General features: G+C 50.0%; 3 protein-coding genes across 11 annotated transcripts in view; 2 read left to right on the plus strand and 1 right to left on the minus strand.

Moving 5' to 3' along the window:
- Positions 1–423: 423 nt before the first annotated feature.
- On the minus strand, positions 424–8,976 carry LOC108546526 (lysosome-associated membrane glycoprotein 5). 2 transcript variants are annotated; one of them, XM_017898642.1, is made up of 7 exons: positions 8,655–8,976; positions 4,214–4,350; positions 3,475–3,660; positions 3,272–3,388; positions 2,637–2,724; positions 2,426–2,564; positions 424–2,334 (listed from the first exon to the last, which is right to left on the minus strand). In XM_017898642.1, the coding sequence occupies exons 1-7, from the start codon at positions 8,932–8,934 to the stop codon at positions 2,124–2,126; spliced, it is 1,158 nt and encodes a 385-aa protein (XP_017754131.1). In that variant the 5' UTR covers positions 8,935–8,976; the 3' UTR covers positions 424–2,123. The 2 variants fall into 2 exon arrangements, with proteins under 2 accessions (XP_017754131.1, XP_017754133.1); XM_017898644.1 differs by lacking the exon at positions 8,655–8,976 and adding an exon at positions 5,016–5,234.
- Positions 6,196–7,843, plus strand: LOC108546527 (macro domain-containing protein CT2219). Of its 3 annotated transcripts, none has more exons than XM_017898647.1 (6): positions 6,196–6,360; positions 6,499–6,625; positions 6,805–7,062; positions 7,198–7,314; positions 7,372–7,580; positions 7,668–7,842. In XM_017898647.1, the coding sequence occupies exons 2-6, from the start codon at positions 6,604–6,606 to the stop codon at positions 7,752–7,754; spliced, it is 693 nt and encodes a 230-aa protein (XP_017754136.1). In that variant the 5' UTR covers positions 6,196–6,360; positions 6,499–6,603; the 3' UTR covers positions 7,755–7,842. The 3 variants fall into 3 exon arrangements, with proteins under 3 accessions (XP_017754136.1, XP_017754134.1, XP_017754135.1); XM_017898645.1 differs by having other exon boundaries at positions 6,278–6,428; positions 7,668–7,843; XM_017898646.1 differs by having other exon boundaries at positions 6,278–6,383.
- Positions 8,100–13,280, plus strand: part of LOC108546523 (serine/threonine-protein kinase MARK2) — a 49,894-nt gene continuing 44,713 nt past the window's right edge. Inside the window, exons 1-2 of one of the 6 annotated variants that reach the window (XM_017898636.1) lie at positions 8,100–8,207; positions 13,112–13,254. In XM_017898636.1, coding sequence (XP_017754125.1) covers positions 13,180–13,254 — 75 coding nt within the window. In that variant the 5' untranslated portion in view covers positions 8,100–8,207; positions 13,112–13,179. Of the gene's footprint in view, positions 8,208–9,174; positions 9,239–9,494; positions 9,565–13,111; positions 13,255–13,280 lie in introns of those variants that run through there. The other 5 variants (XM_017898638.1, XM_017898637.1, XM_017898616.1 and 2 more) reach the window with 5 other exon arrangements.

The following is a 13,280-nucleotide window of genomic DNA, read 5'->3' on the forward strand; positions in this document are numbered from 1 at the left end:
TCTCTCTCTCACTCTCTCTCTCTCACTCTCACTTTCTCTCTCTCTCTCTCTCTCTCTCTCTCTCTCTCTCGCGCGCGCGCGCACGCACACCAAATGTATATGTCCCTTGTGTGTGTATGCGTGTGTGTCTGTGTATATATAATGTATACAGCATGTATGTGTGTGTACATATTTATAAGTGTATGCATATACGTGTGCAATACGTGTGTATATCGATAAACATGCACGCATACTCGCATACATACGTATTTATATACACACACGTATATATATTTATATATATATATATATATACACGCGAAAGTTCAACTTTAATACACGCTTGGAAGACAGAGGATCGTGTTATGCACATATCCCTAATTGTAAATTTATTTCTGCCGAACCGGCGTAAACGTATCTATACGTATACGCGCGCAGATTACGTTTAGGTAGGTACACACATGCGTCGTTACTCGTCCATCGACCGTTCCGCTCTCTCTCTCTCTCTCTCTCTCTTTCTAACTCTCTCTCTGCGAAACCTTCGTTAAATAACAGCGGTTGAAGATCGATAACGACGTTGCCTTATCCGCGTCGAGTTGGAAAAGAGACGACGACGGTCCCTTGGATTTTCTCGCTCGACCACCTCAGGGACAAGCGTACTCGTTACGATATTTACGCGACAATGGCCTATCCGTTTTTTTTTTACAAAGTAACGAATGTACATTCGGAACGCGTGAAAAGGGTTTCTCGCAACGATCGTGGAAGCTCGCGACGCGTGTCGCGGTTCGTCTACGCGATCGAAACCGTTCCGTTCTTCCCCGAAGAAACGGCTTTTCCTTTTTACGCCGCGAGCGAAAAGGTGCCTGTGCAGAGCGAGCTTCGTCGACCGTGCCCTAACGTATTTACACGATATGTTACATCGAGAATTAGAAGATAAAAACGAAACGATCTAGTCTAACGGTCGTTACACACGCAAAGTAGAGATACGAGACCTGCCGTTTCGCCGCTGCTTCCATCGTGCCGAGTAAAACGACGAATCGCCGTATTTGAATCTCGTCACATACGCTGCGACGCGATAACGCGTCAACGTCGTCGAATACTATGTACATTTTGAAGAAACGAAGAGAAACGAAGAGAAACGAAGAGAAACGAAGAGAAATTGTCGGATCGCTTAAACTAGTTAATCGCGAGCGCGTTAGGTAGTTGTGATCCGTGTATCGCCGTGATACAGGTGACATAGCTATCCTACTCGTTCGCTCCTACTCTAACGCGACGCTAAGACTCTCAGCTGCCAGACAGGGCCTCCTACGTCTCGACGCTCTGATTTTTGTCCTAATTTCGTCGTGATAATCGAAGCAAGGATTATCGAGATTTCGTGACGCAACGCGGCAGGAATTGATCCGTCCCCGTTCGCTCGTGGTACGCTATCGCTATGCTAATACAATCCTCTTCGCGATTTACGTGGGCAACTATCGATAAAAAGTACGAAACATTATAGAAACGTTTTAGACGGGTATACGATCTGTCGGGGGAAAAAAGTGACATATTCCATAGAGCTTTATCCTCCGAGTATACTGCTAGACGTTAGAGCTTTATCATCGACAGGGCAAAGTGGAACGATATCCACCGGAAATCGGAAATCTATCGATACAACCATCAGAGCTTGCGAACACGAATTTAACACGAAAACGGTGTATTTCGTAATACTTAATCCAAACATGCGATACACCTGTTTATTTCTTCTAGTGCGTCCTAATCGACTCTTTGGTAACCGAGAATGGACCCGTTTGCAACCGGCCTGAAAGCGGCCACCGATGCAAACAGATTTCCAAGCAAACGACCAATCCCGATCGACCTTCGAAGGATTCGCGTAATTTCCTCCGATGCTCGATCGAACAGCCGCGCTTCGATTCTCATCGCCCAAGGTTGTCGATTCCGAATCGTCGGTGTGTGCTATCACGAGATATGTATACGTTTCAAGCAAAAGTTTCTTCTTCGGATTCTATAACGAACGCTCGTATCGATGATGATGTGGTATCGGTGAAGCAAGACAACGTCGTGTCGCGACGATGAGAGAGCATCCCGTAGAAAAGGTTGGTCGTTCTCTGATTTGCATCGTCTTAGGCAGCGTGTCCATACGCCTCTTACTCCATGGTGTCGTACTTGACTTTCTTCACCTTGAAGTAACGATAGGCCGCGTAGCCGGTGATGGTGAGCAGAACGGCAGCAGCGAATGTCGAGCCAACCGCGACGGGCGCGGTTTCATCCCGAAATCCGCGCGCGCTCAACGACGTGCACGAAAATTCTGTCGCGAAATTGTTATTCTTGAACTTGAACGGCTGCAGTTTCATATCTCTGAAATTCCAAAAAACCAGCCGGATCGTTTGTTCGTTCGTTCGTTATTATTATCCAAGCGACTCGCTCGATAGCCGTGCAACTGATTTACCTGAGGAACACGGTCGCGTGATTTTTCCCATCGGTCAGCGCGATTTTCGTCTCTCCTTCGCAGGCGTACGATTTTCCAACCGGCGTCGGGAACAGCATGGAACTGTGCTTTTGCGCGGTGCTCACCCTCACCGTTTTCCCTTCAACAACAAACATGAATTCGAGATTACCGCGTTGGAAAAGAGACTATTTCTCTGCGCCACTCCGCTTACCTGGTTGATCGATATGCTCAAAGTGTCGATCGCTGGAGTTGTACGTCAGTTCGATTTTCTCGACGTACCATCGCTCGCCACCGGGTGTCTGAAAAATTTCGTTTTTCCCTTCGATGATTCATCGTCGTCGTCGTCGTCGTCGTCGTCGTCGTCGTCGTCTGGTCGAAACGGACGCATTCGACTAATCGTTAATCTTGCCCCTTAACGCGAGCGATAGACACGAACGCGAGAAAACGAAAAAAAAGTGGAAAAGAGGATCGGTCTAGTATCGATTTTGTACGAGAAGGAAGCTTCCACGGCAACGCAACATTCGTGACCTCGGTCGTTTCTACGAACCACCCGTATCGTGCGACTCGTCAACGGTGTATACCTAAGGGAAGGAAAATCAACTTGCGTGCCCAGACAGCGATCCTATTAGTTTATCATCCGCCGAACCAACTTCTCCAAAACGTGCGCGATTCTTTCCAACTCCGAGGTTATTTCAAAGTTACCACGAAGATCACGAACACGTTCGCGAGTCTGTTGGATTATTCGAAAATCGTCCCAAGTCGTCCCAGATCGTACACGGTCATTCGAGGTCATTCGAGGTCATTCAAGGTCATTTGTCAATGACAAAGCTCGCGATCGAACGTTACCTTTGCGAAGCTCCATAATAGCATGAACGCGTTCCACTTGAGCGACATTGTCGCCGTATTTTCACTCTCGCAATTTCCGGTTACAGTCGCGTCGTTTGGAACGTAAATGCTGGCCTCCTGAAAAGATCAAACAATTTCACGCTAATCACGCTTCTCTACCACCTCCTACAATTTCCCTTTATTCGAGCAGAGCGGGAGCTTACTTGATCCTCGCCGGATGTCGTTCGATATTTCACCGCGATCAGCGCGTCTACTTCCAGAAGAATACAAGCTCGTCCGTTGCTGCCGTCCAATCGGTACAACGGCCTTTCCGTGGCGGAGGTGCGTTGCGTGGTTGTCGACTCCGAGGACATCGTAGTGGTGCTTTTCAGCTCGAAATTTACTACCGACTTTAACACGCATCCGCGTTAAAAGATCGTCGCGGAGAATATAGTTCAGGTATAATAGACTTGCACGTTCCATCGACGAATACGGGTTTCGTAAAGACTCGCGTCCCATCTTTGTTCCTTCGTTTCACGCATTCGAAGCCAAGATGCGGAAACGTGGAGACAACGTACTCTACGAGAGACGAATCACGCGAGAAGCCGCGTTGCACGCGTTGCGCGCCATGTAACCGCGAGCACTGGTGACAACTGTTTAGGATCTCGAGCGACTGTTGTTCTCGCGCAGAGACCAAGAAATAGCTTTACGCACCAGGACGATAAGCCCGATATCGCGTTCCTATCCTCGTCGACGAAGCGCAACGAACAAATACCAAGAATCCGTTTAGATAACTATTCACGCGTACGTATCGATCACGAGCAAGCATCCAAGTCAGACGCACGCATTCCTCCGTGACGATGAAACGCGTATTCGTCGACGTTACGAAAGTAACTTATTGCCCCTCGTTTCGCATCGTCTGCGACTATCACGCTGATTCGCGTACCAAGGGAATATTCTTACCAGAGGTAACTTGGATTTGGCGCCAGGCAAGTCGATGACAACTTTGGCCGTACGACGCGTGGTGTACAGTTCATCCTCTAACGCTTGCGGCGTCGGCGACGAGCTAGGCACGCTGAACGCCGTACTCAAGACACACCCTAGAAAGAAAATCGGTTATCGAAGGATGAGGTAGGTCTCTTGATAACTATTTTTGCCACAGGGTGCCCAAAGCGTGCGCGCGTCGATGACTTTTCCATTCAATGTTTCTCACCCCACCTATAAATGATACGAGGTAGTTGACTTTACGAAAAAACGCCCCGTAGAAATGACGTAGTACGCTACTGCACGCAACAGCTGGTAAAAAGTTTCTCCCTTATCTTTCCGCTAGTCACGTTATAATCTCGTTCCTTCGAAACGCTGCTAACCAAACTAAATGCAAAAGAGACACGCATTTCGTTTCGTTCGAAACGGGGAAATATGCACGACTGCCCGACCACGCGAATCACGACACCGCGATTCCGATCCTTCCTATTCGAGGATCTTAAAACGCGTACAAATTTCAGATTTCGTTAACTCGGTGCTTCCTCCCCTACTCGTGCAAATCTCTCCGACGAGAAGTCCCAGCAGCGTCGCCAACGTCTCGCGCACGAGATATCTCGCAGAAGCACAGCGAAGCCATCACGATTGATCGGCTCTGGGACAATTAATAGAGTCGCGATGGAATCCCATGAATTTTCAGTTACATTACGAAGATGCACCGTTAACATTGTTATCTCGTCGAACGAATACGATCGTGAACAGCGAGCTAATGGAGAAAACTCACAGAATACGAATATCGCCTTGGTGTTATCCGTACGGCGCGACATCCTTTTCCCTCTGCCTGTGCTCGCAACGGCAACAAAAATGAAACGAGTGCGTCAGTTCTGGTCTAGTTATGTCGATTGCACGCAACACGATTTCACCCGGACGACGTTCGCGAACTTTGTGAGTCGAACGCGAAAGCTCAGGCGCAGATGGATCGATAATAGGAGCTTTTAGCATGCGCTGCGAAGCCTTCCCGTTTATACGTGTACGTGGAAAAGCACGAGAATAAAGTTCGTTCCGTGTTTCTCTTCGGGGTGGCGTTGCTGGTGACGTCGACCGGCGTCGGCGTCGGCGTTGGCGTTGGCGTTGGCGTTGGTGTTCGCATCAATGTTGAAATTGCTCGTCGTTAATTCACGGTTTGGCACGACTCGCTTGTATCGAACGAGATACCTACGAACGACGAAATTCCATTCTTTCACCCTTTTATCCACCATCGAACCTCCATTTCTTTCCCCTTCGTCTGCCCCCCTGTTTCTTTCCAAAATATCTATTCGAAAAAGATTGCAGCAACGATAAAAGCGAGAGAGAACGATTTACACCGGAATAAGAGACTCGGTACATAGATGCGCACCTACGTTCGAAAGTAGAAACGGAGGGCAGGAATGATTACGTTGGAAACGAAATCGAATGGCAATGCAAGTTTCTTTCATCGTGCGAAACGTAAATTATGTTCTTCGATAAGAACCGACGATAACGACGATTGTTGGTTACGTCGTTAAAACCCTTGCGGCCTGCGATAATTAAAACTTCGTGACATTTCACCTAACACGAATTAATTCTCCTTCTCGTGTTTTACCACTGTTGGATCGTCGTAGCCAATATCACCCTTGCGACAACATACACCCACACGGGCAATGCAACGCTTAATTTTTCCCCCAATGACGTACGAAACGTACGTGCGCGTGCAATGCTACGTATACGACGCGCATCGTATAACGTAAAGCGAAAAGAAATGACGAATCGTGGAGAAACTTGATCGAACAGAGGTAAAATGTGAAAAGAATCGGCTGAATCGTAGGCGCAATGATTTCTCAAATTTAAACGTAGTACCGGATAAGCGGTACAGATGGCGTTATTCGCATCGCAGAAATACACCTATTCGTTGATGCACATCGTCCACCACCAGATGGCCACGCGAAAGTTCCATTGCGGTAGCAACGATTCGTTTCTACGTTTCACCGGTCACGATCGCAGCTGAGACAGAAACAAAACAAGGCGTTAGCATAGTTTTGGCCGTGAATAAGTTCGAGTTCGTCGCAAAGGTGAAAAAGTTGGACGTCCGACCGAATTTTTCATTCGCAGAGGTATACATCGATGATTGACAAAGGTCATTAACGCTTTTTTCGAGTGGAAGACTATGTTGGCTCTCAGAGTAAGGGACGAGGGGATACCAAGGGCCGAGTGAACTGCGTAGTGTGAAGAAAATTATTTTTCATTTCCAGGCGACCGTCGCCGATTGTTTCGCAGTTACCAGCGTAGTCCGACCGATCGTTCAGAATTTCTTGGTTAGAAAGAATTTTGCTGCATCTGTCAATCCTGAAGCGAAGATGTCGTTCGAAGTCGAGAAACGTAAGATATCACGATTATTTTGTCTATTTCGGTAACTATGTAAAAGTTGATCGTTTCGATCGTTCGATGCGATCGAATATCGCGACGTAACACGCATCGTTCTAAAATACCGAATACTTCGTTCATCCGGTTACTCTTTCGTTGGAAACGATAGTTAAGCTATTATCTCTGTTGAATAGAAAAATTCTTGACCATGCCGCTAGAAGAGAAAAGAAAATACTATAAGGGAAGCGTAATGACATTGGATCAAATTCCGACTTGGGTGGAATACTGGAATAAAAATAAAACGAATATCGGCGTAACGAACCTCGAGAAAGTCGAGAAAGTTGACGAGGAGATGGCTAAGAAAATTTCGATATGGCAAGGAGACATCACGTCCCTAGAAATAGACGCGATCGTCAATGCAGCAAACTCGAGCCTTCTTGGCGGTGGTGGAGGTACTTAAGTAGGAACGTTTACCTAGAAATAAGTAACAAAGGAAGATAATAGCGTAGAATATAAAAGTATAGAAAGCGAAAGAGTAGGAAATATCTAAGTACAGGATATTAAAGAGCGTAAACTCTATTTCATAGTTGACGGAGCTATTCACAAAGCTGCAGGGCCAAATTTAAAGAAAGAATGCGCCACTTTGGGAGGATGTCACGTGGGTGAAGCTAAAATAACAGGGGGTTACATGTTGCCTGCAAAGCGTTAGTATGCAAAAGTATGGTGGATAGGATAGTATTTTCATGGGTATAATGTTTTAGATGTCATTCATACGGTTGGCCCGCAAGGGGAAAAGCCAGAAAAGTTGAAGGAATGTTACGAAAACAGTCTGACAGTTGCCAGAGAGAATCAATTGCGCACTATTGCTTTTCCTTGCATATCGACAGGAATTTATGGATATCCTCAAAGACCAGCAGCCAAAGTAGCTTTATCGACAGTCAAGAAGTTCCTAATCGACAACAAAGATGCTGTAAGATTCTATTAAGAGACTAACGATCGGTGAGGTATAGTGGTATTTTTGGCAACTCGAGATATTCATGGCAGTTTGAAATTGCAGGTGGATAGAGTAATCTTTTGCTTATTCTTGAAAAGCGATAAAGACATATACGAGGAATTGTTACAGAAGTATTTTGCTATCGATTAGATCATTCGCTGGCAAATCATATATATGTTACTCGTATTTCGAGATTGTGAACTCGAAACGAACAGAGAACGAAACTGTATTGAGTGTATACATCGAATAATATTCGTAGAAAAATATGAAAACGAGATATTATTCCTAGACATCTCCTTCATTCGAAACGCATTCGACACGGATTCGTGGGCGATTCGTGGGGGATTCGGGTATCGCGTCGTGGACATGGTCAGTTGGGCGATTCGAAAGTTGGCGGGCAAACGCGTCGTTCGTCGTCGCGAAGGATCGGGAATAGCGCGATCGCAGCGCTACGGCTTTACGGCCCATCCGCATCGTGTTTCGACCCGACGACGGTGCGTCGCCATCTTGAAAAATCGAAGTGTGGTAATGTCTGTATGTGGTAATAGGTGGGGGACGGTCGTTAATGTGGTGCGTCTCGTACGGAAAATCTGTCACAAATGGGTAAATATCTGTTGTATTGAAGCCGCTCGATTAAAAGATCGCTCGGTTTTGATTTTTATCGCGTCAACGACAACGCGAGAACGCTGGCAAAAGAAGCACACCCATAGCTCCGTAGTGCTCTCGCCGATCTGTCGTGGCGAAGGTGCGTTCTCTCGAGCAAGATCGCGGCTAGTGAGTAGTGCGTGCGTCCAAGGAGTACAGTGTCATTTTTGTGGATAGTTTTTGCGATTTTAAGGTCAATTACATGGTCGGGATCGCGTTTCCGTCAGCTCGCCGCTAGGAAAGTAACGTCGTCGCATCGTCGAACGTCGAAAAACGAGTATGTGCGTATGCGCGTTCGCGGCGTGAAAATCATCGGATTCGTTGGCCCGGTAGAAACGGTCGAAACGGTCGATACGGGTGTAAAATATTGGAATTTCTCCGATCGAAAGAGGACATAGGCTGTACCTCGTCGTCGGTGACTCGTCCCCTCGCTCGATCGCTCGGACAAGGCGGACGTACGGACGGAGTCCCGTAATCCTGAATGGCCGCCGCCACCGCTTTCTAGGTTACTGACGGACACCCAAAGAGAGCGACAGAGAACGAACGAGTGGGATAGAGAGAAAGGGCAGGCGTTGGAGTGAAAGAGTATACGCACACGCGAGACGGATAGAGAGTGAAAGAGCGAGAGAAAGATAGGAAAGGAGGCGTAGTGAAAAGAGAGCGAACGAGAGGGAACGCAGCGCATAGAGAGAAAAGAATAGAATAGAATAGCAGAGCAAAGAAGGGGGAAGGAAAGAGAAAAGAAACGAAGGGAAGAGAAAAGAGGAAAGAGCGAGCAAAGAGAAGAGACGAAACGAGACGAGACGAGACGAGACGGGACGGGACGGGACGAGACGGGACGGGACGAAACGAAACGAAACGAGACGAGACAAGAAGAGAAGAGAAGAGAAGAGAAGAGAAGAGAAGAGAAAGATAGCGAGCGAGTGAGTGAGCGCGCGCGCGCGCTCACGACTTTATACGCGAGCAAGTACCGATGTGCGGCCTCCGAGGTACGCGATCACCACCGTCTCTCGGGTGTATTACTCGTGTTTGTCGCCGATCTCGGATCGGAGACTCGTTGCATGCGGCAGACGAGGCTTGAATCGCTTGTGCTGCTACTGTCGCTGGTGCTGCTACCACCGCTGTCGCCGCCGCCGCCGCCGTCATCACCGCCGCCACCGCCACCGCCACCGCCACCACCGCCGTCGCCACCGCCGCTGCCACCGCCGCCACCGCCGTCGTCCTCGTCGTGCACCTCGACTTGGACGCCGAGACTTTACCTTAGATAAACGCGTGCTGCTTTCGTACTCGTACGCGTGTATATGCATCTCGACGCGTACGTATCTTAACGGACTAGTGATATATCCCCGAGCGTGTTGCGTCCTACCTAGGAATACAAGTGGGTGTGGGTTTCGTTCGTATGGCTGGCGTGTATGCATGCGCGTGTGCTCGCGTGTACGTGCCGTATGTAGTTGCGCTCGTGCGCATCGTGTCCATGTACGATCGCTCGTTTATGTACACGTTCATGTAACGGTGGTAAGTATGAAAAAATCAGGGGCTCGAGAGGAGAAGATTGCCGGCGCGAGGCACATCACGAGAAGTCGAGTCGTTTTTCACGTTCCTTCTCTTCGGCGTCTCCACCGATTCATCAAACAGAAGTTCCGAAAAGGCTTGCTCCGCATTTTCTTAGTAGTAGTAGTCGTCGTCGTCGTCGTCGTCGTCGTCGTCGTCATCATCGTCGCCGTTGTCGCTGTCGCAGTTGCTTTCAACGTTGTTGTTCTCGCTCATGCTCACGTTAACCAACCTAACCCCACATTTTGCTCGTTCGTCTGTCACGAGCACGCCTCGAGGTTCGCCGGGAGTGTGTTTCTCGTTGACGTATCGTCCCGCTGTTCGAGCTGTGTACGAGCAGCGGAACGCGGTGTTTTCCTTCGTTGCTCGTTCAAGAACCGGCCAGTGTGCGCGAAATCGACACAGCTACGAAACACGGTGGATCGACGTTCACTCGCCGAAGCAACGCGTATGGCGATCGTTTGCCAACACGTACGCGTTGTCAAGACCGCTTTCTCGTCCAACGTACGCATCGCGCGCACCGTTGTCGTCGGTAAATCCTCCTCCCAACCGAAACGCTGCTCTTTTTATTTCCTTTCCCTTTTTTCGTTTTTCTTCTTTCTCACGTTCGTCTCGGTGATCTGATACCTCTCGTTGCGAGACACTTGTACCCGCGTCGATTCTATCGACCTCCGTCCTCCTTTGACCGAATCGTACCCGCTCATCAAAACGATTTATCCGCGTTACCTTTTCGGCATTCGTGAATCGTCGAGCTTCCCTGTCCTTCGCCAAGTTGTCACGCCGCAAGAAGCTTACCCTCGAACACGTTGCAACGAAACCTTTTCCGCTCCTGCTGGTCGCGACGTCGAATTATTTCCTCTTTTCGATTCGAACGGACATTTCGTGACTCGGATTGGAAGGGACGAGAAGTAGACGTTGCAGCAACAGTCTATCGATTACGACGGCTGAGAAACTTTACGCGATTCGTTCGAACGATATCACGGTTATCGATCATTCTCGACAATCCGCTCGTACGTTTACGAACGCGTGCTCCTCGCCGTGAACGCGATACTCTCGGTGCAAAGTGGCAAACGCGATCGCGTCTCCATCGGGAGATTTGCAGTCGGGCCGTTATGCGTGTTCGACGATGCGTTCGGATTCTGTCGCGGTCTACGAGCTCGAGCTACGAATTATACGCGATGGCATCGGATAACCAAGCCGCGTGCGTTTTCGAGTGCGATTTTGCTAATGAATCGATTCACGGTCAGCGGATCGTTATAAAAGGAACGAAGCGCCGTCTCGCCGCCCGGCATTTTTCGTGCGACCAACGAAAGAGACAAGATCGGACGATGCAAAGATCCCTCGATCGATTACGTCCGATTCGAAGGAACGGCGCAAACTTATCTTTCCCAGCGAACGAGCCAACGAAGAAGATAGAGCGACGGGAGGGGGGTTGGTGGGTAAAGCGTTGGTCGTTACTCGTTAGCCAACGATTTATTCTTGGATTACATTATGGAAGCCCGGTTCGCAAGTTTATGTAATAGCGTTGGTCCGTGGTTAGAACGGTGGTGTACGATGAACGGAAAGGCGAAAGAAATGGAAGCAAAAGAAAGGAGAAACTTTCCTCGCGATCGGTCGGATCAGCGAGCCTAAGTAGGAAAGGCGAGCGCGTGCGCGCGTTTTTCTCGCTCGATCTCGCGAGAGTGTTGCGCCCGTTTGCGCGCGGCGGCGGTGGTTACCAGTGGCCAGTGGCGTGGCCGGTGCTTTCGAAAATTCGGCTGCTCGCTGCTGCACGCTGCACGCGTGCCGCTGACCCAGTTCGCAGGGATGCTCTCGAACCTAATTTTGCCGAACGCGTTCTCCGCGAGAGTCCGCTTCGCCTTTCGATCCTTCGGCGAGTTGGCCGCGAGTCGGCCGCGAGTCGGGAATCTGCCGAACCGCAGCGACGGTCGCGTGGCGCGAGGTTATATAGCCGGCTGGAGCTTCGGAACGATCGGCGCACGCGCCTTTTCTCCGCCGCGAAATTCCCAATTGAACTTTTCCTCGGTCCGCGTGAACGCTGACGCGACCGCGACCGCGTCCCACTCATCCTCCGCCGATTCGCGCACGCTCGCTCTCGCTGATTCTATTATTAGTTGGAAATGGCTCGCAGGTGTCGACCGGATAACGCCGCCTTCCAAACACCTGTTTCTCTCCTTCGTTGGCGAACCGAACCAAACGCCGTTTTCTCTTTCCTTCCCTTTTTCTCCTTTTTTTTTTTTTTTCCCTCCCCCCTTTTCTCCATACCCGTAGACCTTTCGCCTTTTCCATCGGCGAGCCGCGTGTCGGTCTCTGCGGCTTGCGCGCGGTAAAGCGGTCGACCAAAGACGGAAGCGCGCGGACGACGTGTCGGCGTGGCGCGACAAAGGGCGTGCGCCGCAACCAGCGTTACGAAATTACGATTCCAAGGCGGCCAGTGTCCTTTCTCGCGTAATCTCGGCTAACCCGCGAAACGCTGCAAACGCGCCGTGTCGTCGCGCACGGCTAAAGAGATAACGGCGCCGGGACGGAGCGAATTAATAATCTCGGTGCCGCGGGACGACTTTCGCCAACCTTGTTTCGCTCGAGGAATTCGCGCTGGAACACGCGAGGCGGGCGCGCGCGAACGTTGGCGCGATTAGGCTGACGCGAGCACCTATTCTTTCTTCGTTGCTCGCGCGTCGTTTCGCCTTCCGTGCGCGATCGGAATGCCCGTATTTCGGCTAGGGTTCTCGCGCGCGCGCGTACAGTCGGCCAGCAGAAAAATCGCGACCGTTGGCGTTTTGTCGCAGAGGACAGGACGGAAGCGCGACCGAGTACAGGGAGTCATCGGACATTCGCCACGCGGAGAATCGTGCAGCGAACGTTGGTGGTTTTCTCCTTGCCGGTCGAGACGCCGCTTTCCCCGACACGCGCGATTTTCCTATTTTCCGATCGAGCGCGGATCGCGCGCGAGACGTTTGTCGCGGGTCAGACGAGCGAGAGCCAAAGTTGGCCCGATGTTACATTCCGACGGGCACAGCCGGTAGCAAGGTATGATTCACTCTCTCGCCTACCTGTGTACGACACAGCTCCGTTTCTATGGCTGACTCGACGACGCAACGGGGTCCGTGTCCTCGTTCGCATATCGGCTGGCAAACGAACGACCTCGAGTTCGCGTGGATCGAGGATTCGTCCACCGAGCGATTCATCGAGAGCGTTTTTTCGCCGCTATCGAGAGGACGGGAAGAGCTCTAGTAGCCGACGATCGCGTTCAGCCGCGTTTCCTGCAACGGAGACGCGTTTTTAATCGTTGCTCGAACCTTTTGTTTCAGGCGTAGGAGGAGAGGGTGCATCGTCGAAGCGTTGGAGGGTTTGAGGCAGTAAAACTGGCTGGCCTACAATGTCCGCTAGTATGCGGAGCACTTTGCAAACCGTTCCAGAATCAGTGCCGGCCGACCACGTCACAAACTCCAAAGTAAGTACGAAAATACGAGCAACGCT

Source organism: Eufriesea mexicana, unplaced genomic scaffold (assembly GCF_001483705.2).
Source record: "Eufriesea mexicana isolate 0111107269 unplaced genomic scaffold, ASM148370v2 scaffold654, whole genome shotgun sequence".
NCBI classification, from domain to species: Eukaryota; Metazoa; Arthropoda; class Insecta; order Hymenoptera; family Apidae; genus Eufriesea; species Eufriesea mexicana.

Coding starts and splice junctions, on each gene's coding strand:
- LOC108546527 (XM_017898645.1), top strand. Junction 6,626..6,804: donor GTCGTTCGAAGTCGAGAAAC/GTAAGATATCAC, acceptor TCTGTTGAATAG/AAAAATTCTTGACCATGCCG. Junction 7,581..7,667: donor TAATCGACAACAAAGATGCT/GTAAGATTCTAT, acceptor TTGAAATTGCAG/GTGGATAGAGTAATCTTTTG.
- LOC108546526 (XM_017898642.1), bottom strand. CDS start 8,934: ATGCGCTGCGTTCCCTCTCGTTCGCTCTCTTTTCACTACGCCTCCTTT. Junction 2,725..3,271: donor TATTATGGAGCTTCGCAAAG/GTAACGTTCGAT, acceptor GAAATTTTTCAG/ACACCCGGTGGCGAGCGATG. Junction 2,335..2,425: donor CACGCGACCGTGTTCCTCAG/GTAAATCAGTTG, acceptor TTGGAATTTCAG/AGATATGAAACTGCAGCCGT.